The sequence below is a fragment of the Grammomys surdaster genome, unplaced genomic scaffold, assembly GCF_004785775.1.
Source record: "Grammomys surdaster isolate TR1022 unplaced genomic scaffold, NIH_TR_1.0 61, whole genome shotgun sequence".
Classification (NCBI taxonomy): domain Eukaryota; kingdom Metazoa; phylum Chordata; class Mammalia; order Rodentia; family Muridae; genus Grammomys; species Grammomys surdaster.
In genome coordinates, this window is record NW_021604563.1 from 17304702 (window position 1) to 17329387 (window position 24686).

A 24686-nucleotide genomic window follows, 5' to 3' on the forward strand; every position below is an offset into this window, starting at 1 on the left:
ATACATATGAGAGAGAGAAAACTTTTGGGGAAACATGTAAGGTCAAAGCATCAACTATAATGCTTTAAAATTATTTAATAAAAATAAAACAAAATTGAAAATTCCAAACAAACCTGAGGTGGATTCTGATTTAATCTTTGTCTCGGAGGCAAGTTCTTTTGGCAAAGATACTGAATGTTTCAGGTCAGGTGTTTTGGCATGGATTTCATCAGACCTTTTTTCCTGTTTATTAAAAACAGATATTTTCTTCAGAGGTAAATCATTTTACTAAAAAAATGTAAACTTAGGCTATACCAAATTATTGTGAGCCTTTTGTTTGTTTCTATTTTATCTCTGACCTCTCTGGAGTATCAGTATGAGCCAGTACTTACTCAACCAAAGCTTCAATGACACTCTTCTTGTTTATTTAAACTCTACCTTGGTTTCTTCCTTTGGTTCAGGGAGTAATTCCTTTTCACTGTTTGTTGTCCACAATGACTTAATGGCTTGAAAAATTTGCTGGCTTGTGGCATATGCTTTTTTCCCAGTTATCTAGCAAAGAAAAAGTGAACCAAATAACATTGTTTTTCAAAGCTAAAATAAAACCTTTTAAATTCAGACAAAGGGCTTTATATGAATTCCTAAGTCACAATCAACAATAGAAATATAAATGTCTAGTTCATATAAGACAAAGAAGTATTTTCAAAATCTTATATAAAAATATATATATGACTAACTCCATGTAAGTGGCTAATAAATATTTAATTTCATCCACAATATAACATCAATTTAAAATTATGCCTATTTATTTGAAGATAATTTTTATAGTGTTAGGGACAGAACCCCAAGCCTTGGACACAGCATTCTGCCAGGGAACCAAACCTCAGCTCTTCTCTTAGTATTTTCAAATTCATGTTTCCAGCATTGTAGAGGCAATGTTACTAAAAGTTATATCTGTTTAAGATGAACAACACAAGGTTTTGGCATAAGTGTACTTTTTGTACTAATTCCTGTAATCAAGCTTACCAACATAGATATGAACTCATGTAGTTTCCTTCCTGCCCTATGCCCAGGATGAAAACACTTAAGAGCAACTCTCTCTCAAATTTCAAGTACTCAGCATAAGCTTATTTACTATGATGATCTTGCTATAGATAGACCTCATCAACGTTTTTGTTCCTAACATTTGTCCTATATCTTTCAGTATTTACAAACAGCTCCCTTCCCCATTTCCTTCCATTGTAAGCTCCCACCAATCGCTATTCTGCAATTTGCTTCTCTGGATTTTAACCTTACTCCACATAAGTGAAACAACTCAAAATTTGTCATTCTGTATCAAGCCATTACTGATCTGGCAATGTACCTTACATTAGAAGACTTCATACAAAGTGAAATTTACATCCACAAAAGTCTATGGAGAAATAATTTGAGTAACTCGATCACTGAGAAAAGTGAGGTTTTTAAGATGCTATGAGTATTTTTGCTTAAAACCTTGTGGATCTTTCTCCATTCACTGAGAAAGAAAGACATCAATTAAGTTCTCAAGAGAATAACATTTGTTTTGGGTAGAAAGATAATGTTAAGAGTGATGGCATATGTCTGTGATATCTCACTTGGGATTTCCTGAGGTCCACATTAGTCTGGGTTAACTTCTACTATTAGCACTTTCCCTTTGAATATCTTCTGGTTTCTTCTTATTCTTTCTCAATCCTTCCTCATGGTTACAGTATACAACTATTAAGGCTTAATAAAGAACTTTACAAGATTACACTTTTGACAAACTTGTTTTTTAAGTAACATTTTGTTCTTCAAATTAAAAAGTTTTATTGATTTTACTATATACCTACACTTAAAGAATGACACAATATGGGTCCCTACATTCACTGTCCAGTATAGAAAAAAATGAAAGAAAGAATAGAGCATGGAAGCAGGTAATATCCTGAGTGAGACAGGGACTGAGCATAACTGTCCTCTGAGAGGCTCCACCCAGCAGCCAATGGAAAGAGGTACAGAGACTCACACCCAAACAGTAGATGGAGCTCAGGGAGTCTTATTGAAGAGTTGAGAGAATGGTTGAGGGATCCTAAGAGGACAGGGACTCCACAGGAAGATCAACAGAGTCAACTAACGGGGACCCTTGGGGGCTCCCAGAGAATGAAATCAGCAACCAAAGAATATACACGGGCTGGACGTAGACATATGTAGAAGATGAGCACCTTGATCTTCATGCAGGTCTCCCAACAACTAGAGCAGGGGCTGTCCCTGAGCCTGCCTGTGGATCTTGCTCCCCTAAATGAAGCCAAAATTTGTCTGGCCTCAGTGGGAGACAATGTGCCTAGTCTCACAGCAACTTGATATGTGTGGGGGTGGGAGGCTAGAGAAATGGTAGGATTGAGGGGTGGGTAGTGTTAGTGTAGGGAGGGTGACATCCAGAGGGAGTCATTCCTTTGGAATGGGGGAGGATTTGCATGAGGGGATACTAGGAGAAGAAAGGCTGATATTGTGTTGTAAAGTGAATAAATAAATAAATAAATAAATAAATATAAAAATTACACAACATGGGGCCCTACACTCACTCCCCAGTATAGAAAAACAAAGGAATAATAGAGCATGGAAGAAGGGATAAACAATGATAAAATTAGCATCCTATTTCTTATACATACAACTGAACTCATGCACGGTTGCACTGTTTTCTCAGAATACATTCCTAGAACTGAAATTTCTGGATTAATAATCATACTAATTTTGTTTTTAAAATATCATATTGCTCTTGAAAAAGCTAGCAACGTACTTCAGCAACTTACACTTCCACCAAAACATACATCTGTTTTCCTACCCTTTCTTTTTACCAACAGAAGAATTATGATTCCTTTGTAAAGTCTTTATGATGCTGAAAGGCAAAAAATTGACTGCTTCCCTGAAAAATTTTAATTGGCTGAATTAATTATTTGCTCTGGAAAATAAAATGATGAAACTTAAGGTATAATTAGTGCATCTATAGATATGTATGCTTAGTTGTAGGGGTGCTTATCTAAGTTACATGAGGCACTGAGTTTTGATCCCTAACACTTTAAAAAAAACCCACAAATTCCCCAATATTAAAATATAAATGGTCTATTAAATTGACATTTATGTAATTGCTGATAAAAACGTATAGTATCTTTTGTTAGTCCATTTATGTATCTTATTCTGTGCACTGCCTCTCTGTATACCTTTTCTACTTTTTTGACTAGTACTCATCCTATTATTCATTTATAAGTTCTTAATACATTAAGGATGTTAACTTTTGCTGTATATACTACAGTTTTCCAAGTGTTTTCATGTATCTATTAATCTTTGTATAGTATTGTACTTATTTTCATTTAATTTTTTACTTATTCACTTTATATCCTGCTCCCTGCCTACCTCCTGGTAATCCCCTCCCAAAATCCTTCCTCCCACCTCCTCCCCTTCTCCTCTGAGTGGGGGGCATTTTGGGGTATCTCCCACCCTAGCACTTCCATTTTCTGCAGGCTAGGATCACATTCTCCCACTGAGGTCAAACAAGGCAGCTCAACTAGAACACATCCCATGGACAGCCAAAAGCTTTTTGGGTAGCACTTTCTCCAGTTGTTCAGGACCCTCATGAAGACCAAGCCGTACATCTGTTACATATATGTTTGGTGGCCTAAGTCCAGTCCATGTCTGTTCTTTGGTTGGTAGTTCAGTCTCTGAGAACCCCAAGGGTCCACATTAGCTGACTCTGTAGATCTTCCTGTGGAGTCCCTATCCCCTTCAGTGACAGCAAACCTTCCCCTATTCTTTGGTAACAGTCTCCAAGCTCCATTCACTGTTTGGCTGTGGGTGTCTGTATCTGTCTGAGTCGGTTGCTGGGTAGAGCTTCTCAGAGGATAACATGCTCCTGTCTGCAAGCATAACAGAGTATCATTAATAGTGTCAGGGAATGGTGCTTGCCCATTGGATGGGTCTCAAGTTGGGCAGGTTTATGATTGGCCATTTCCTCAATCTCTGCTCCATCCACTGTGCCTGCATTTCTTGTAGACAGGAAAAATTTTGAGTTGAGAAGTTTTGTGGGTGGATTGGTGTTTCTATTGCTCCACTGGTGTTCCTGCCTGGCCACAGGAGGTGCCCTCTTCAGGTTCCATATCCCCAGTGCTGTGAGTCACAGCCAAGGTTACCCTCATTGATTCTTATCCCAGGTTTCTGTCTCATCTTGGAGATGCCCCCACCTCCCCACCCTGGTCAGTTGCAGATTTCTATTCATTGTCATGGCCATCTTCATATAATCAAATACATCATTTTTCCTTTGATGGCTTCAGGATTGTGGTTCACTTAAGATCTAATTTATTTAAAAAAAATTAAACATATCTTTCTTTTTCCTCTTATACTTTAAATATCATTTCATTTTATGGGTAGATCTTTATTCCAGCTAGAGTTTGTTTATACTTGGTACCTGGTAAAGCGCTTTAGTATCTCACCACATTTTTTAGGTTTTCCTTTGCATACTAATGTAAAGTATGACCATTATCAGACAGTACTTGTTAGTCACAAGTATATGATATATATTTAACAGAATTTGAGGGCATTTTCTTTTATCTTTTGATCTATTTTATTATCTGTACTGTAGCTTAAAATAGTGACCAATACATGGTAGGTGGACAAAAACAGACAAATAAAAAAAAAAAACAAACAAAAAGGGGGTGTTGAATGAACTTCACATTCTATCCACACCTAAGACTTCTGAAAGAAGAATTGAATTAAAACTCTAGATTTTGGAATGCCTGCCATCAGCCAATAATGTTTTCATCTAAAATAGGCTATCTCTGTAAACATATTTAAGGTTTTCACAAAGTCTATTCACATATAATTGAGATCAGGCAGAAGTTTGTTTTTGTGCACCAAGCTGATTTCACTTAGGTCAGTGCCTGCTGGGCGCATCTATGTTGTAACAAATACTTTATGGCTGGATAACATTATATATATATGCTTTAAAAGTTCCATGGATTTATTCATACATGTATAACAGTGTCAAAAGACAGGCTACTTGGTTAATATTTATATAAGTTAATGATGAAATGCTATAAGGAAAATTATTTAAAAAAGAATAGTCTTATAGTAAGCATTCCTTTATATAGTTAGGACTACAAGAAGGAAGTAAATAACACTATCAAAAAACTTGAGGAGAACACAGGAAAACAGGATGAAGTCCTTAAAGAAACACAAAAATCCTTTAAAGAATTACAAGAAAACACAAACAAACAGATGAAGGAATAGAACAAAACCATCCAGGACATAAAAATGGAAGTGGAAACAATAAAGAAATCACAAAGGGAGACTATCCTGGAGATAGAAAACCTAAAAAAGAAATCAGGAGTCATAGACACAAGCATCACCAACAGAATACAAGAGATAGAAGAAAGAATCTCAGGTGCAGAAGATACCTTAGAAAATATTGACACAACTATCAAAGAAAATGCAAAATGCAAAAAGTTGCTATCTCAAAATATCCAGGAAATCCAGGACGCAATGAGAAGACCAAACCTAAGGATAATAGGTATAGATGAGAGTGAAGATTCCCAACTTAAAGGGCCAGTAAATATCTTCAACAAAATTATTGAGGAAAACTTCCCTAACCTAAGGAATGAGATGCCCATAATCACACAAGAAGCCTACAGAACGCCAAACAGACTAGATCAAAAAAGAAATACCTCCCGTCACATAATAATCAAGACTCAAAATGTACAAAACAAAGACAGAATTTTAAAAGCAGTAAGGGAAAAAGGCCAAATAACATATAAAGCCAAACCTATCAGAATTACACCTGACTTCTCACCAGATACTATAAAAGCCAGAAGATCCTGGACAAATACCATACAAACCCTAAGAGAACATAAATGCCAGCCCAAACTACTTTACCCAGCAAAACTCTCAATTACCATAGACAGAGAAACTAAGATATTCCATGACAAAACTGAATTTACACAGTATCTTCCCACAAATCCAGCTCTACAAAGGATAATAGCAGGAAAGCTCCAATACAAGGAGGGCAATCATACCCTAGAAAGAGCAAGAAAATAATCCTTTTCCATCAAACCCAAAAGAAGATAACCACACAAACAATGTCTCCACTATTAGCAAAAATGACAGGAAGCAACAACACCCTCTCCTTAATATCTCTTAACATCAATGGACTCAATTCCCCAATAAAAAGGCATAGGCTAACGGACTGGATACGCAAACAGGACCCAGCTTTTTGCTGCTTACAGGAAACCCACCTCAGTGACAAAGACAGACACTACCTTAGAGTAAAAGGTTGGAAAACAATTTTTCAAGCAAATGGCACTAAGAAACAAGCGGGAGTAGCCATTCTAATATCGAATAAAATCAACTTTCAACTTAAAACTATCAAAAAGGATAAGGAAGGGCATTTCATACTTGTCAAAGGAAAAGTCAACCAACATGAACTCTCAATTCTGAATATCTATGCGCCAAATACAAGAGCATCGAATTTCATAAAAGAAACCTTACTAAAGCTCAAAACACACATTGCACCTCACATAATAATAGTGGGAGACTTCAACACCCCACTCTCAGCAATGGATAAATCATGGAAACAGAAACTAAATAGAGATACAGTAAAACTAACAGAAGTTATGAACCAAACGGACTTAACAGATATCTATAGAACATTTCACCCTAAAGCAAAAGAATATACCTTTTTCTCAGCACCTCATGGTACCTTCTCCAAAATAGACCATATAATTGGGCACAAGACAGGCCTCAACAGATATAAGAAAACTGAAATAATTCCCTGCATCCTATCAGATCACCATGGTCTAACGCTGGTCTTCAAAAATGACAAAGAGAATGGAAAGCCCACATTTACATGGAAACTGAACAACACCCTACTCCTTGATAATCAGGTAAGGGAAGAAATAAAGAAAGAAATTAAAAACTTTTTAGAATTTAATGACAATGATGACACATCATACCAAAATTTATGGGATACAATGAAAGCAGTGCTAAGAGGAAAATTCATAGCTCTAAGTGCCTACAAAAAGAAACTGGAGGGAGCATACACTAACAGCTTGACAGAGCACCTGAAAGACCTAGAACAAAAAGAAGCTAATACACCCAAGAGGAGTAGAAGGCAGGAAATAATTAAACTCAGGGCTGAAATCAACCAAATTGAAACAAAAAGAACTATCCAAAGAATCAATAAAACCAGGAGCTGGTTCTTTGAGAAAATCAACAAGATAGATAAACCCTTAGCTAGACTAATCAGAGGGCAGAGAGACAGTATCCAAATTAATAAAATCAGAACTCAAAAGGGGGACATAACAACAGAAACTGAGGAAATTAAAAAAATCATCAGATCCTACTACAAAAGCCTATATTCAACAAAATTGGAAAATTTGGATGAAATGGACAATTTCCTAGACAAATACCAGTTGCCAATGTTAAATCAGGACCAGATAAACCATCTAAACAGTCCCATAACCCCAAAAGAAATAGAAGCAGTCATTAAAAGTCTCCCTACAAAGAAAAGCCCGGGACCAGACGGTTTTAGTGCAGAATTCTATCAGACCTTCAAGGAAGACCTAATCCCAATTCTTTTCAAACTATTCCACAAAATAGAAACAGAAGGTACACTACCCAACTCATTCTTTGAAGCCACAATTACACTCATACCTAAGCCACACAAAGACCCAACAAAGAAAGAGAACTTCAGGCCAATCTCCCTTATGAACATTGATGCAAAATTACTCAATAAAATTCTAGCGAACCGAATTCAAGAACACATCAAAACAATTATCCATCACGATCAAGTTGGCTTCATCCCAGGAATGCAGGGTTGGTTCAATATTCGGAAATCCATCAATGTAATCCATTATATAAACAAACTCAAAGAAAAAAACCACATGATCATCTCACTAGATGCTGAGAAAGCATTTGACAAAATTCAACACCCCTTCATGATAAAAGTCTTGGAAAGGTCAGGAATTCAAGGCCCATACCTAAACATAGTAAAAGCAATTTACAGCAAACCAGTAGCCAGCATTAAACTAAATGGGGAGAAACTCGAAGCAATCCCACTAAAATCAGGGACTAGGCAAGGCTGCCCACTCTCCCCCTACCTATTTAATATAGTATTGGAAGTCCTAGCCAGAGCAATTAGGCAACACAAGGAGGTCAAAGGGATACAAATTGGAAAGGAAGAAGTCAAAATCTCACTATTTGCAGATGATATGATAGTATACTTAAGTGACCCCAAAACTTCCACCAGAGAACTCCTAAACCTGATAAACAACTTTAGCAAAGTGGCTGGATATAAAATTAACTCAAGCAAATCAGTAGCCTTCCTCTACTCAAAAGATAAACTGGCTGAGAAAGAAATTATGGAAATGACACCCTTCAAAATAGTCACAGATAATATAAAATACCTTGGTGTGAACCTAACCAAGCAAGTAAAAGACCTGTATGACAAGAACTTCATTCCCCTGAAGAAAGAAATCGAAGCTGATCTCAGAAGATGGAAAGATCTCCCATGCTCATGGATTGGAAGGATTAATATAGTAAAAATGACTATTTTGCCAAAAGCCATCTACAGATTTAATGCAATCCCCATCAAAATTCCCACTCAATTCTTCTCAGAGATAGAAAGAGCAATCTTAAAATTTATTTGGAATAACAAAAAACCCAGGATTGCGAAAACTACTCTCAGCAATAAAAGAACTTCTGGAGGAATCACCATCCCCGACTTCAAGCTGTACTACAAAGCAATAGTGATAAAAACTGCATGGTATTGGAACAGAGACAGGCAGGAGGATCAGTGGAATAGAATAGAAGATCCAGAAATGAACCCCCATACCTATGGTAACTTAATCTTTGACAAAGGGGCTAAAACCATCGAATGGAAAAAAGATAGCATTTTCAACAAATGGTGCTGGTCCAACTGGTGGTCAGCATGTAGAAAAATGAAAATTGATCCATACTTATCTCCTTGTACAAAGCTCAATTCCAAGTGGATTAAGGACCTCCACCTAAAACCAGCCACACTGAAACTAATAGAAGAGAAACTGGGAAAAAGCCTGGAATACATAGGCACAGGGAAAAAGTTCCTGAACAGAACGCCAATGGCCTGTGCTCTAAGACCAAAAATTGACAAATGGGACCTCATAAAGCTGCAAAGCTTCTGTAAAGCAAAGGATACAGTCAATAGGACAGAGCGGCAACCAACAGATTGGGAAAAGATCTTCACCAACCCTACATCTGATAAAGGGCTTATATCCAAGGTATACAAAGAACTGAAGAAATTAGACTCTAGACAATCAAAGAACCCTATTAAAAAATGGAGCACAGAGCTGAACAAAGAATTCTCAACTGAGGAAGCTCGAATGGTTGAGAAGCACCTAAAGAAGTGTTCAGCATCCCTAGTCATCAGGGAAATGCAAATGAAAACAACACTGAGATTCCACCTCACACCAGTCAGAATGGCTAAGATCAAAAACACAGGTGACAGTACATGTTGTCGAGGATGTGGAGAAAGAGGAACACTCCTCCACTGTTGGTGGGATTGTAAACTGGTACAACCACTATGGAAGGCAGTCTGGCGGTATCTCAGAAAATTGAACATAGCGTTACCTAGGGACCCAGCTATACCACTCCTGGGCATATACCCAAAAGAAGTTTCAACATACAACAGGGACACATGCTCCACCATGTTCATAGCAGCCTTATTTATAATAGCCAGAAGTTGGAAAGAACCCAGATGCCCTTCAACAGAAGAATGGATGCAGAAAATGTGGTACATTTATACAATGGAGTACTACTCAGCTATTAAAAACAATCAGTTCACAAAATTCCTAGGCAAATGGATGGAGCTGGAAAATACCATCTTGAGTGAGATGACCCAATCTCAAAGGAACATACATGGTATGCACTCACTGATAAGTGGATATTAGCCCAAAAGCTCACAATTTCTAAGAATCTTCATATAGACCACATAAAACTCACATAGAAGAAGGAAGACCAAAGTATGAATTTGTTGGTCCTTTTTAGAAGGAGCATCAAAAGTTTCAACCAGAACTCCCAAAGTCTAAACCACCAACCAGAGAGCACAAAGGGAGGGACTCACGCACCTGTATAGGGAATTGAGGGTGACCTTGTTAGACTCCAGTGAAAGTGGAGGGCCGAGGTCCCCAAAAGTTTGGATCCCCTACTGTGTTGGAATTCGAGAGCAGGGAGATGGGACTGGGAGGATGTTTGGAGCACACCATCACAAAAATTAGGAGGAAGGGGTAGGGGATAAGGGATTTGGGGGGAGAATGAGAAAGGAGACAACATTGAAAGGTAAATACGTATAATACCCAATAAAAACCCCACACAGATAAAGAATTTAAAAAAAAAGGAGAGTCTATTTATTTTAAATTAATTTCAAAAGTTTCTAGGAGATGCAAATTGGCTAAGATACTATTTTAAGCTCTCCACAAAAGAATTTAAATCTCTGTTCAATATTCTCAAGAGAGTGGTAAACCCTAACTTCCTCAACAGTTAATTGACAAAAGAGAGGTAATCTCACAAAAAGTAGAAAAAGCTATTTCTAATCGATATATCATATAGTCTGATTAATTGTCAGTGGAGCTATAAAAGTCCTTTGACAAAAGATTATTAATATAGATTTATATATCCTTAAATAAGGCCTTCATGACTCTCTGAGTGTGGAAGGAGCAACTGTTGGCGCTTCTGCCCTGATTTTACAAGAACTCTGAAAAATTGGCTTTAAAAACAAAAGAGGGGGAATGGTACCCCCTCAGAAGGAGTCCCCCTGAAATACTCTCCATCATGCCTTGTTCACTTTTCTCTCTCTAAAGCTGAAAGCTCATGGCAAATCTCTTGCTGACCATGTTGGTGACCTCGGGCACCACCAAGACCAACAAAACTTTGCCACAGATATGGGGAAGGACCCTCATACCCATAAAGGGAATGCCCCAGTCCCAGTTCCCTTATGGAGCCGAGGACTGATATGCCTGTCCAATACCACAGAAGGTACAGCTAACCGGCTACCACAAATATTAATGAAAAAAATAGATACCCTCACAAAGCCAGGCCCAATCATAAATACGATGAATAACAATTTACATCCAGGGAAGAGAAATCTCCCTGAGAATCCCCTTCTTTTTTCTTTCCAGGTAAAATTGAATCACCCGTGATGCCTGCTATTAGAAGTTCTAACCCAGATGGACCAGAAGCCAGGAGCCTCGCCCTTACCCTCACCCCCTACCTTTTCCCACCTGCACAAGATCCCCTGAAGCTGGGCAACTGCAAGATCCTGCTTGGCAACTGCAGATAGACTCAAAGCAATGTACCATATCATCTGAAGAATAGCAGGGAGACCATAACTCAAGCAGTGTACCATATCTTCTGAAGAATAGCAGGTTGCAGTCCTCCTCGCCCCCACGAATAACCAGGACCCACCGGTCGGGTCAAGTGGCACCCAGACGTGGGGCTCAAGGCATGGACCCATCCGGACGGACCCTCATTGGGAGGATGTGCGCACGACATCAAGATTGAGCAAGACAGAGATCATCGCCCGTGACCTGTCGTCCACGGAACCAGGTTGATGCTGCCATCAAGAAGGCAGTTGAAGTTCATTACCATCAGCTGAAAATTGCAGAGAATCCAGAAGTGACTCCGCAGGAGACTGACACAGCTGTCAGCTCCCCTGCCTCCCCCTACGGTCTACCCCTAGACTTCCATGCCCTCCAGAAGGGTTCCTGGTATGCCTGGCTTTGCCCTCATTTCTCTCGCTAGAGAGCTTGGCCTCTTGATCACCACAACAAAAATTGGCTTTTTCCTAAACCAAGGCCACCCTTGATATGGCCGCTAACATTGGGGAGCCTTCCTTTATGACAATATTACACCCCAAACTGACAAATGGTTGGTAACTTGAACATTTACAAGAGACTAGGATGGCTGTGAGTTAGCCCAATGACGGGATTATTGTAGGTCCACTTCCCAGGGGCCCACCCAATGCAGCCGAAAAGGAGTGCGTGGTGCTGGGAGTGGGTGCAGCCTACATGGCCTAAGACAGGGCCCTCACCCTCCTTTCACCCACATCAGAGTCCCTTGACGTTGCCCATCGTCGACAGCCTAAAGCCTTCGACCATCGATGTGACTCGTCTCACATCAGTGTTTTGGGGTTGTGAACTTGTCTAAGACCCCCCATAATTAGACATCCAAATTCAAAACTCACATAGTTGGGATTGAACATAAGACGCCTTCTCTAACTAAACAGAGAAGGGGGAGATGCCAGAAGCCAGGACCCTCGCCCTTACCCTTATCCCCTACCTTTCCCCACCTGCACAATGTCCTCTGAAGCTTGGCAACTGCAAGATCCTGCTTAGCAACTGCATATAGACTCAAAGCAGAGTACCATGTCTTCTTAAGAATAGCAGGGAGACCATAACTCAAGCAGTGTACCATATCTTCTGAAGAACTACAGGTAGATCATAATTCAAGGCAGTGTACCATATAGACCATGACATGTTTCAAGGCACAGGCCAAGAAGATTTTGTACTTTTCCACCACCTGGACCCTCTTACCCCCTCCCCTTGTAAAACATGCTATAAAAAAGCATTTCATGTTCAAAAAAAAAAAGAAATTAATAAAAAAAAATACAATAAAAAAAAATAAAAAAAAATAAAAAAGAAGCCATGTTGTATATATTTCTCTATCTATATATGTGTGTATGTAATATATATATATATATATATATATAAAATATTCTAATCAACAAAAATTATATACAATACACTTAAGAGTCAAAAAAGCAAGGGATTCAATTCCATAAATTTCAGTGATTTATTATAGATTAAATTTATAATTTAATATTAAAGTTCAACAACTATTTTCCTTTATTAAAGTAAAATTGTAAAAGTTTCCTTTGTTAATACAAAATTAAGTTTAACACTTTTTAATTTAAAATGATATATACCATGCCATTTGAGCATATTCTCCCAGTGAGAATTATTCTTATCTATATATTTACTCATATATTTTTCTAATTCTATGTAATCATGTAAAGATAGCTAGAAGAATATTCCAACAGATTTGACACTGATATTTTTATAGATGGAAGCATATTTCAGTGGTTATATTTCTTATAGCCTAAACTTTTCTACTTTTCTGTAATGCTTCTATTTTCTTTCTCTCTGACATACATACACGCACACACACATACACACAAAGAGAGAGAGAGAGAGAGAGAGAGAGAGAGAGAGAGAGAGAGAGAGAGAAAAATTATTGTAGAAAGAAAAAGAGTAGAATCAGTGGCTGCAGTATCCAGTGGGAACAGAAACAGAAAAGTAGGCCACCTAAAGCTAAGTGACTTATAGATAAGGCAGTCCATGGGACGCCTCATTGGGCCACTGCTTGCTTATCAGGAAATGAGAACAATAGAAAGGTTAAGTAAAATGAACTCAAGTTTTCTTTCAGCATCAACATTAATTTGAGTGGCTAATTCTCATGTAAATTCATAGGAAAGAGTCTTTTAAAACAAATTCATCACTTTATTCAGCAATTTTCTCAAGTATAACTAGATTTAATGAATAATGTTCTTTTCCTGTTATAAGCTTTTATAGCTTCATCATATTACAAACTACAGAGTTCATAATATCCTTGACATTCTCAAAATATTGAATAAAGCAGTTTTATCTACATCAACAATTAAAGAGATGTAGTATTGAGAATACAAGTACAGAAGGTCCTTCTCGTAACAATATTTCAGTATGAATGGGAATATTAAATGTTGATAACTAAGGGCAGAAAAGCAGAAAAACTGTGTGCTACAAATCTCTCCTTCTACCAGGCAGTGGTGGCACACACGTTTGATCCCAGCACCTGTGCGACAGAGGCAGGCAGATTTCTGAGTTTGAGGCCAGCCTGGTCTACAGAGTGAGTTCCAGGACAGCCAGGACTATACAGAGAAACCCTGTCTCAAAAAAACAAAACAAAATAAAAAAACAAAAACAAACAAAAAAAACAAATCTCTTCTTCTGAATCTTACTATGTGATAAAAACACAAGGCCTGAGGACCTAGTTATGGCTTGACTAGCTAGCATTGTGTGGGGGGCTCTGGGATGATCACTGCAAAATGAAAAAAAAATCAATGGAAACTGTTCAAATTATTAGAAGAATTTTAAATTTGCAGTAATTATAATGAGCTGGAAGTTGTTTTCTGGTTCCAATGGTTTCAAAATTCACCTTTTGTGTGTATGTTTTAATCTCAGAAGTTTCTGCAATCTATTATTTGGATGTTTGTTGTTAATCTTCTGAATTGAGAAGCTGTCAGCAGGTATAATTTTCTGCTATTAAAAAACAAAAAATTCCTGAATTTTATATAGTTCAACCATGAAGCAGTATTTCTCTCCATAAATTCTAGTTCTGTCACTAAACTTGATCCATCAACCTGCTTTTATATTGCTGAACTACAGCTAAACAAATTCATCCTATATATTTGTGACAATCATGAAATTAAGAATGGCATTTTCCATGTCAAAATGCTAATGTAATTTTCCTAACCTAAGAGTTGATTCCAACTATATGTCTCTGAAAAATCAAATGTTTAAGGTGTTGTATGACATTTAAATATTGTCACACTGGGAATTTAAACAAACAGTGAAATACTGTTCTCATTTAAAAAGAACTTACCTTTGCAATTATTACTGACTGAGCTGGGTAGCAAACAGTTGCTCCTAATGTGGCCAGTCCTACTGGATAAGCAATCTTCTTAAACCTAGAACCTGTGAAATTCAAACAAATGATTCACTTCAAATACATGCCACCAGAGATTTGATGTTTTTATACTGTAGATTTTTCTTCACTCCTCTTTATCATCCTATGTTCAATTGCTCTTTAGTTAGCAGTATCAATCAAAATGGTTCATAAAATACCTTTAAGGCTCTCAATTCAATTAATGTCCCTTAGCCATCATATCCAATTTAAGAAAAATGTTCTAAATCTAATACTAATAATTATCTACACAAAGGAATTAATAATTATCTTCTTTTTTAAAAGATTATTTTTCATGTCCTAAGAAACTTAAAATTATAATTACATTTTTTTCAAATATCTAACAAAGCACGATAGCAGAGAATTAATCAGCTACTGTGTTCGTCAAAGCAGGTTAAAGTGAAATGGACTCTCTATATGCTCTTTCTGATTAACACTTAGAAAGGTGAAGGACCCAGCTAACCAATCAGCTAAAGACCTCAGAAGGTACATAACTCCTCATGTCACTGATTCAGAATACTGCAGTAATACTAATTGCAATTAGTTTGACATAATTAATTCATTTTCAAAAGTGCCTTGACTAAGCATCTAAGAGTCATTTTCATATCATTTTCTGACAGAAAAATCTCTTTTTAAAAAATTCCAAAGAGAATCTTCCTAGGAACTTCCTAGGTTCTCACTAGGAACCTGTCAACTTGAAATTGCTCTGATTAACCTGGGTATAAGGAGTTCGGTATCAGGCCTGTCACATAGCTTTACCCTCACATTCACTTCCCCTAAATACTTCCACAGAGCCAGAACAATGCTGTAGGGAGTGGGGAACATAGCACTCTCATCTAACACTTAGACCTATAATACCGCTGATTCCAAATGATATGCATCTTAAATATCTGTCTGGGTATGCTGCACTTTGAATGAGACTAAGAAATCAGATATATTTTCCTGCCAACAGGAGTAAGAATTGTTAACTCTTTCAAACAGCTTGTTGATCCCTAGTTTTAAAAGGAAATAGCAATATATTAAGGTGAAAAAAATACCTGACAATGTTTGCTGGTGACTTTGTAGTTTGTGATATGTTGTTACAAACCTTGTATTTTTTTTTTCTGTCTGGCTTAATTATTTGTAAAGGAGCCTGTTAAAGTCAGGTCTACAATAGACTGAACTTGGAGAAGATAGGTAAGGAAGAAGGTATGTGGTATGGAAAAAGTAAGTCAGAGTAACTAAAGCATAGCCAAACCTTAATCTCAGCTCTGTTCCTTCCTTCTCATTACTTTTGTTTAGTTCTTTTTGTTTATTTGTTTAGTTGTTTGGTTGGTTTTGAGGCAGGGTTTATTTTCTCTGTGTAGTCCTGGCTATCCTAGAACTCACTCTGTTGACCAGCCTGGCCTCAAATTCACAGAGATCCACCTGCCTTTGTCTCCTGAGTGCTGTGATTAAAGGTGTGTGGTGTGCACCACTATCATCTGGCTCTTTATTTAGTTCTTGATTTAACAATCCCAATATGTCAGGATTAGAATCTCTTAACTCATCAAAAATTCCCTGAATTATGGTGATATGTGGCATTTTTCTTTGATGAACTATTAGAAAAAAATAATATTCACTCTTTCTTTAACTGTATATAGATCATTCTGAAAACACCATTCCTATCTGATGAATGTTCATTTCAACTACTTTGGTCAGGTTGAAACCAAAAGTTAAATCAGATTTTATCTGAGATACAGCATGTCTTCTTCAAATCCTTAACACTTCATACAGTGTTAGAGTAGCATGATTGAGGAAAACAGTTTTGAGTGGTTAGTATATATCTTTATACTAACACAATTCTCAAGATTCTTTTGGTAGTATGAATTTCACAACCAATGTTACATGTGCCAATAGCTCAAAATATTACGACATGACATTGAATAGTGTTCCTTTGTGGGGCTGTGCCACTGATTCCTTTATTCATTTACCCGCTTGTAGAAATACTTAGCCTGTTTCCAGCTTTTTATGGTTATTTACAATTGCTATAAGCATTTGTGTATGGTTGTTTCATTTCTCTAGACTCTTAGAGTTTCTATTGTTGCAGCAAAACACCATGACCAAAAAAGCAAGTTGGGGAAGAAAGGATTTATTTGGCTTACACTTCCAAATCACTGTACACCATTAAAGGAAGTCAAGGCAGGAACTCAAACAAGTCAGGGACCTGGAGGCAGGAGCTGATGTCACTGGGGGGAGCTGCTTATTCTTGTTCTACATGGCTTGTTTGACCTGCTTTCTTACAGAACCCAGAGCCACCTAAAATGGGCTGTGCCAGAACCTATCAATCACTAGTTAAAAAAATGCCTTACAGTTGGATCTTAAACGGAGGCATTTTATCAACTGAGGTTCCTTCCTTTCAGATAACTCTAGCTTTTGTCAAGTTGACATAAGATTAGCCAGCAGATCTAGGGTAACTACTTTGGAATGTCACTCCTAAGTTGTTTGATATATGTATGGTTAACTTTATGAGAATTTTTCAAACTCTTTTCCAGAATTCTTAGAACACTTTGCAATTTTAGCAACAGAATAAAAGAATTTCAGTTACTCAACATCTTTTACTACAATTAGTATAGTCAAACTTAACCTTTAAATATAAATATGGTGCAGTCCGAAACATTTTTTACACTAATTCAATCTGACAGTATCCAATAAATGTCATGAAGGTAAAACTTAGAATATAATAGCATTGAAAGAGAAAATATTTTCAAGGCACAGGCCAAGAAGATTTTGTACTTTTCCACCACCTGGCCCCTCTTACCCCCTCCCCTTGTAAAACATGCTATAAAAAAGCATTTCATGTTCAAAAAAAAAAAAGAAATTAAAAAAAAAAAAAAAGAAAGAGAAAATATATCTTAAACGCATACCTTTTCTTGCTGAAATCAAACCCGCCAGTCCCGAAGCTGTAATCACTCCCATTTTGGGAAGAAAATCTTGAGGAGGATTCTTCAGATAGACATATGCATCTGAAGAGACCAGTTAATGAATAAGAATGACTACAATTGGACATTCTCTTCAGTGTAATAAAAGCTAGAGATTAGTATATTAAGAGCAATCAATATGATAATAGTGGTAGTTTAAATACTCTTCAAATAAGTTATACAAAAAATTAATATGGACAGCAACTTAAAACCTTTGTTATAATACTAACTACAAAATCAAACTTATCTCCCATAGATCATTTAGTACTTATATTCCTTATGATATATACTATTATTATTAGTTATCATTATTGTTAAAAGAGGTATGGTGCTAGAAAGTACAGTTTAAATATGATTACCATAAAATAAAGTCCAAATTGTGTATGTTTTACATCCCTACAATGAATCCTTTCTGCTGATACCTGTTTAAACATTGGTAAAAATCAGCAAGAATTAAGGGTATAAGGGAATTTTGAAGTTAGATTTTTTTGTCACTATCTCTCCCAAACCTCACATTAGGCATTGGTTAAAACCAAAGATCAAGATGAAAGGTGAAAATAGTCAAAAAACATATAAAGCATAATTAAAAGTATAGATGCTTCAGTGTTTTATACTTTTAAATTGTTTCTAGCTCTAAAATTAAACTTTTCTATCACAGTTATTGATGAAAATCACATACATAATTATGGTCCTCAAGATTGATGTAGGATAGCTGGGTATATTGGTGCAAATATTAACCCAGCACTTGGGATGATAAGACAGGAAGATAAAGACAGAAATCAGAGTTCCAGGTTCAACTAAGCTACAAAAATATTAATAAATATATTAAATACTAATGTATGTTAAACAATATTTCAAATAAACTACATTAAATTTATGAAGATACCTAAAATTTTAGCTTATTTTTCTTTCTGTTTTCCATACATGTTTATTTTGCCAACTGCTCTAGGCAAGGAATATCAGGAAGCAATGTCTGCTGCCAAATATCATTAAGAAACTAAAGTGCAGTTACTTTACAACAATAGCTAAGACAGTTCCAAGATGTGTGACTCTATGTAATTTCCCAGCAATTGATAGAAAAGCATAATGCATTTTAACAGATAATAACACTTATTTAAACCAATTAGCAAATGAGGGGATAAATCTTTACCTTATACTTTTAAAATATAGAATGTGGACTTTCAGTTAAAAGTGGTTTGAGTTTGAATCTGGGCACTGCCTCTTAGGAGTATACTTGCTTACTTGGGGACCTAGTTAAACTTTCTAAACCTTAGTTTCCTAATCTGTAAAAGAGAAATCTGTAGCTACAATAGCAACACTCAGCAATGTGACAAAGCCTTAGCATATAATAAATTGTGAAGGAAACAGTATATACTATTGCTTTTTATTATTAAAAATAAAGTACAGCTCTATCTCCTACATCAGTATAATCATAGTAATGGGCAATATACTATGTTTATATTCTTGAATTGTAAACAAGACAACTTAAAACCATAATATATTTCTAATTATAGATGGTTTACTCACCTACCTTTTCCAAACTGTACTGTATCCATAACCCCATTCTTCATAAAGAGATAAATACTCTATGTAAAAAGGGGGTATACAAAATAGATGTGAATTATTGAAGGGTTAATCAGTATAGCTCTGAGATTACATTTAGCTGGTGATTTAGTATTACATTAAAATGTAAATCCAGATTTTTCTGTTTATTTGATAGGAGTATACTTGCTTACTGCATTGTTCCTTTATCTTTTGTTTTCCATTTTACTTAACACAGTAATTCTGGTGTATTATTTTCCTCATAGAAGTGAGTAATGTAATACCTTTAAAATAATCAATGATTTCACAGAAAAGATACTGAAAATTTTATAAAGATTTATCATCTTACTTTATAATGGCCTGGAAAAAAAAGGAAATGGATCTTCAATAAATCATGAAGGGAGGTATATCTCAGCAGACACACAAAACCATTTGACTAATAAGAAAGCAATAGCAACGGCATGATGATTTGTAGAGAAAAAACAGAAAAGCCTAATGAAAAGCACTTTATCTCTTCCCTTTATCTTAGTGTGCAATTAGAATGAGACAAAATAAATGAGCCATTTATTTTTAAATAGTAACATAAATTCTCCATAAATCAAGATTATATTAACCCACTGAATAAAGCTTTAAAGCAATCGGTTTTTTCTGTTTACCTATTTCTGACATACTTGAATGCCAAGATACTACTGTATTCATTGAGTGGCAGGTGTTATCTCACTTATATTAGAGGAAATATGAGTGATTTTCTCAGAATCTTGCTGATTATCTCATGCTCAATTCTACTGTACAAGCTAGAAAACACAATCTAAACATATGACCTCCTTATATATGAAACCATGGGATGGAAACAAAGTAACAGATATTTTCAATGCAGAAAAACAGAAACAATTATATTAGATGGGAATCAAAGTAAACTATTGGTCTACTAATGCTGTCTCAGTTTAAAAGCGAGCAGATGTTTACCATGGCTTAAAGCTCTACAAACTGGCATAAAACAAAGTGCCACTTGGACATTTCTCTTGGGGAACTATCTTAGAAAATATTACCTGCAACTGAGTTGTTTGAACCATTTAAGCATTAAGGAAGAAAACTAACTAGTCTTTGGGCAGATTTTCCTTAACTGTATTTAAGAATTCCTTTTTACCACTTGGGGGCACTGCTACATCAATTTCAACTGCTAAAGCAAAGCGTAGGCTAGCAGCTTGTATTGAATTAGCACTCCATGAAACTACTTTTCACAAAGAAGTCATTTAAATCAGGCTTTTTTGAGGAATAGATTGCGTATTTAGGAGAAAATTAGAGAGGAAAAGTTGTTTACATTGAAGATGAAATGCATTTGAAAGTGCCCTTCATCAACCTATTTGCTTCAGAATATTAACAGAATAAAATGTTCTTTCAGTCTTAAATTGGGTGATAGTTACAATAGCAATTTACAGATCTCTCAGGAACAATTACCTCACTGAAGACACATCTGAGTACACTATAGAAAACGAGGTCTCAAGAGACCTAAGTCTGAATCATCTAGCTCTTGTCATGTAGCTTGAGGAGCATGACTCAGACCATAATTAAGATATTTCCCACAGAGATCACATTAAGGGTGACTAGTACAACCTGTACCCTGGAATTGTATGACAAACACAAACTTTCAAAAATAACTCTACATCACATCTTTGAAATATCACATGGACTTATCAGAGTTCACTGATTAGATATTTCACCAAAGGATGCTATTGTTTTATAAATTTATTGGGAATTTTCTTGTTGATAATGATTATTGTGAATGTATGTATGCATGCATGTATGTGTGTATGTTTGTGCATATATGCACATGTCTGTGTGTGAGTGTGTGTGTGTGTGTGTGTGTGTGTGTGTGTGTGTATGTAAAGTCAAGTAGAGAACAACTGTGTGAAATCTCTTTCCTCCTTTCATGGGTTCTAGGGCTAAAACTCAGGTCACCAGGCTTGCATTTCAAGTGTCTTTATCCACTGAGCCATCTCACCAGCTTCAGAAATTTCTTTTTTTTTTAAAAGAATAGATTAAAATTATATATGACATGGAATTTTCATCTCCAAATCTTAACAACATGGTCACCTAAACAAGACGTTCACAATGATACCACCGGGTGACATTCCAACTAGGATGAAGAAATCTCACAAAGTCCAATCCTAGATAAAAAGCCACAGGCAATTAATTCATGGTTTCTAAGAGGAATCAGTGATCTCTAGAAACAACCTCCTGATAGGTTAGTGAATGCCAAGTAGTCAACCCTGAACACATATACATATGAACAATACTAAATGGACTCAGCAGTGTGTGTGTTTATCAATAGTAAATAAGGGGTCTTGAAGTTGAGAGACAACAAAGGGAACACAAGAGGATGTGGAAGATGGGAGAAGTTGAGGTGGAATGATGTCAACACAATACTCATGTAGTGGTGTAAATATGGTGCTCATATATGAAATCATAGAAAAATAATAAAACTAATGTTAAAATTACGCAAAGGTTTATAATCAGGCTACATTTGTTGGTGGAATGAAAACTGATTATTACTTCAGTATTAGAAAAATATTGGTACCATTATTACTAAGACCCTCATAGTGGAGATGTTGACTACACACAACTAAATTTATATGGTGATGCTAATAAAACAGTGTGCTATCAGCTTTCACCTCGGGCAAAAATTTCAGCTGAGTTTAGTCATGCGGCCACCCTTGACAAGATACAAATTAAGCGGTTTTGACCTGTCTAGAACAGCTCATTTGCCTGATGAATGCCACAGAGTAACCTCAGACAATGTCATATGAACAGAAGAATTACCTGTTTGAATTCTCATCACATTCGTAGCCTCAAAATAATAGGAATGTACAATGCTTAGTATTTTAAGCCACTAAATTTTGAAGTAGTTTCTTCTCTTTTCAAAAAAAATGTGTCTATGAATCAAAGCCTAGTCCAAATGTCATCATAGGGGCATCATCCAGCAACCAGGGGAGCAGATGCAGAGACCTACATCAAGGCACTGTAGGAGGCAGAGGGGTCACGGATAGCACAAGAACATGGCCCATAGAATCAACTAACCAGGGCTCATAGGGGCCCACAGAGACTGACAGTCAGGGAGCCTGTATGGGTCTGATCTAGGTTCTCTGCATTTTTGTCATGGTTGAATAGCTTGGTGTATTATAGGACTCATAATATTGAGAGCTAGGGTTACCTCTGATTCTTTGGCCTGTTCTTAGGACCTTTTTCCTCCTACTTTATTGCCTAGTCTGGCCTGAATATGAGGGTTTGGGCTCAGTCTTATTGTATCTTGTTAGGCTATGTTCAGTGGATATCCCTGGGAGGCCTGCTGGTTTGTTTGTTTGTTTGTTTGAGGGGAAACAGAGAAGTTGGTCTGGGGAGAGGGGATGTAGGGAGAAGAGAGACTAGGAAAAATAAAGGGAAGAGAAACTGCAGTTGGGATGCAATGTATAAGAATAATTTTTTTAAAAAGCCCACATTTATGACTACCTGAAACATTTAATAAATAAACATTGATATTTAACTACTATCAAAATAGACTTACCTTGCACCAGCCAATATAATAAACAGTTGTAGTACGGACGGATGCAAAGCCCCTTTGTAGATTACCAGGCTGTTCTTCAATATATTTAGAATGGAGAGGTGGTGCAGTATATATGGGGAGCTGCAGATAGAAGAAAAGTTCATGTAAAAAACTGAGCTGCCTCTTCCACCAGTGTCATTGACTTTTCTTCTAAAAACAGCTAAAATTGTTTATAGAATCCAAACTATAGATATATGATATGATAAATGGAGCATAGAAACTTTTAGGAGGACAGAATCAAGTGAAGTCACATATGGTATGACCTAGTGGATTGTTCTGCATTTTACTTATATGACATGGCTTCACTATATATTCCAAGGTACTATAGCTCAAGATACTAAAATGGCCTGAAACTCATGATCTCCCACCCTTCTTTCTGAGTACTAGGACTGTAGATGTGGATCTATACACATTAATTTTAATCCTACAATTTTTTAATTAAATTTTGTTTACTTAATTGTGTGTGTGCATTCATAATTATGCACATGTATGTTGTGGTGTGAATACAGAGGTCAGAGGCCAATGTGTAGGGGTTGGTTTTCTCTATTCACCCTATGGCTTCCAGTGACTTGTCACTGGCTTGGTGGTAAGGCCCTTATCTTAGCATTTCTATTGCTGAGATGAAACAACATAACCAAAAGCAAGTGAGGAAAGGATTTATTTGGCTTAAGCTTCCAGATTGTAGTCTATCACTAAAGGAAGTCAGGACAGGAAATCAACCAGGGTAGGAACCTGGAGGCAGGAGATGATACATAGGCCATGGAAAGGTACTGCTTAACTGGCTTGCTCTTCATGCTTTACTCAGTCTGTTTTCTTACAAAGCCCAGGACAACCAGCCCAGGAATGGCACCACCTACAATGGGCTAGTTCAGCTCCTAATCAATCGCTAATTAAGAAAACGCCTTACAGCCTGTTCTTATGAAGACATTTTTTTTCAATTGAGGTTCCCCTTTTCGATTAACTCTAGCTTGTATCAAGTTGACATAAAATTACCCAGTATAGACCTTTAGCTTCTAAGCCATCTCACCAGCCCTTAATCCTATGAAAAATTTAACTGTAAAGATCTGGAAACAATTCAAATATTCATTAAGGAAAAAGTAGACAATTAAACTGGGTTATATTCATGCAACAAAATATGATAAATTAGTGCTAAATACAAAAAATTATAATCACACTGCTGGGAATGATATTATACGATATGCCTTTAATCTCATCACTCAGAAGGCAGAGGCAGGGAGACCTCTGCTAGTTTGAAGCCAATGTAATCTAAACAATGAGTTCCAAGTCAGGTGGAACTACATAGTGAGACCTTGCCTCAATAAAATGAAAAATAAGAATCAATTATAGTCACATACAAAATTCAGGATGAATTTCAAAAAATTACTACTAAGCTAAAAGGCTAAGATGTAGAAAATTACATACAGGTATGTCCCATAAATACGCAATTCAAATGTGTATAAACACCAAAATTGATTAACAAAACAGATAGATAAGGTATCAAAGTACTTTTGTTTGTTTTGTTTTTTTAATTAGCTAATTAATTTTATCCCAAATGTTGTCCCCCAATTCCCCCCTTGCAGAGTTCCTCCCCCCTCCCCTTCACCTCTGAAAAGTCAGCCCTACCCCCACCCAAGTATTCCCCTACCCTGGTGCATCAAGTCTGCAGGATTAGATGTATCCTCTCCCACTGAGGACAGAAGTGGCAGCCCTCTACTACATATATGTCAGGGGCCAAGGATCAGCCTGGGAGCTCTCGGGAGTCCAGCTTAGTTGACTAATCTGTTTTTTTGTTTTGTTTTGTTTTGTTTTGTTTTGTTTTGTTTTGTTTTGTT

General features: G+C 36.6%; 1 protein-coding gene across 2 annotated transcripts in view; it reads right to left on the minus strand.

Moving 5' to 3' along the window:
- The window catches only part of Apool (apolipoprotein O like), a 63616-nt gene that overhangs the window by 8335 nt on the left and 30595 nt on the right, over positions 1-24686 (minus strand). For both annotated transcript variants that reach the window (XM_028781378.1, XM_028781315.1), the window contains 6 exons: positions 22816-22935; positions 19243-19297; positions 17658-17756; positions 14692-14783; positions 418-531; positions 114-222 (listed from right to left, as the gene is read on the minus strand). In XM_028781378.1, coding sequence (XP_028637211.1) covers positions 114-222; positions 418-531; positions 14692-14783; positions 17658-17756; positions 19243-19297; positions 22816-22935 — 589 coding nt within the window. The remainder of the gene's footprint in view (positions 1-113; positions 223-417; positions 532-14691; positions 14784-17657; positions 17757-19242; positions 19298-22815; positions 22936-24686) is intronic.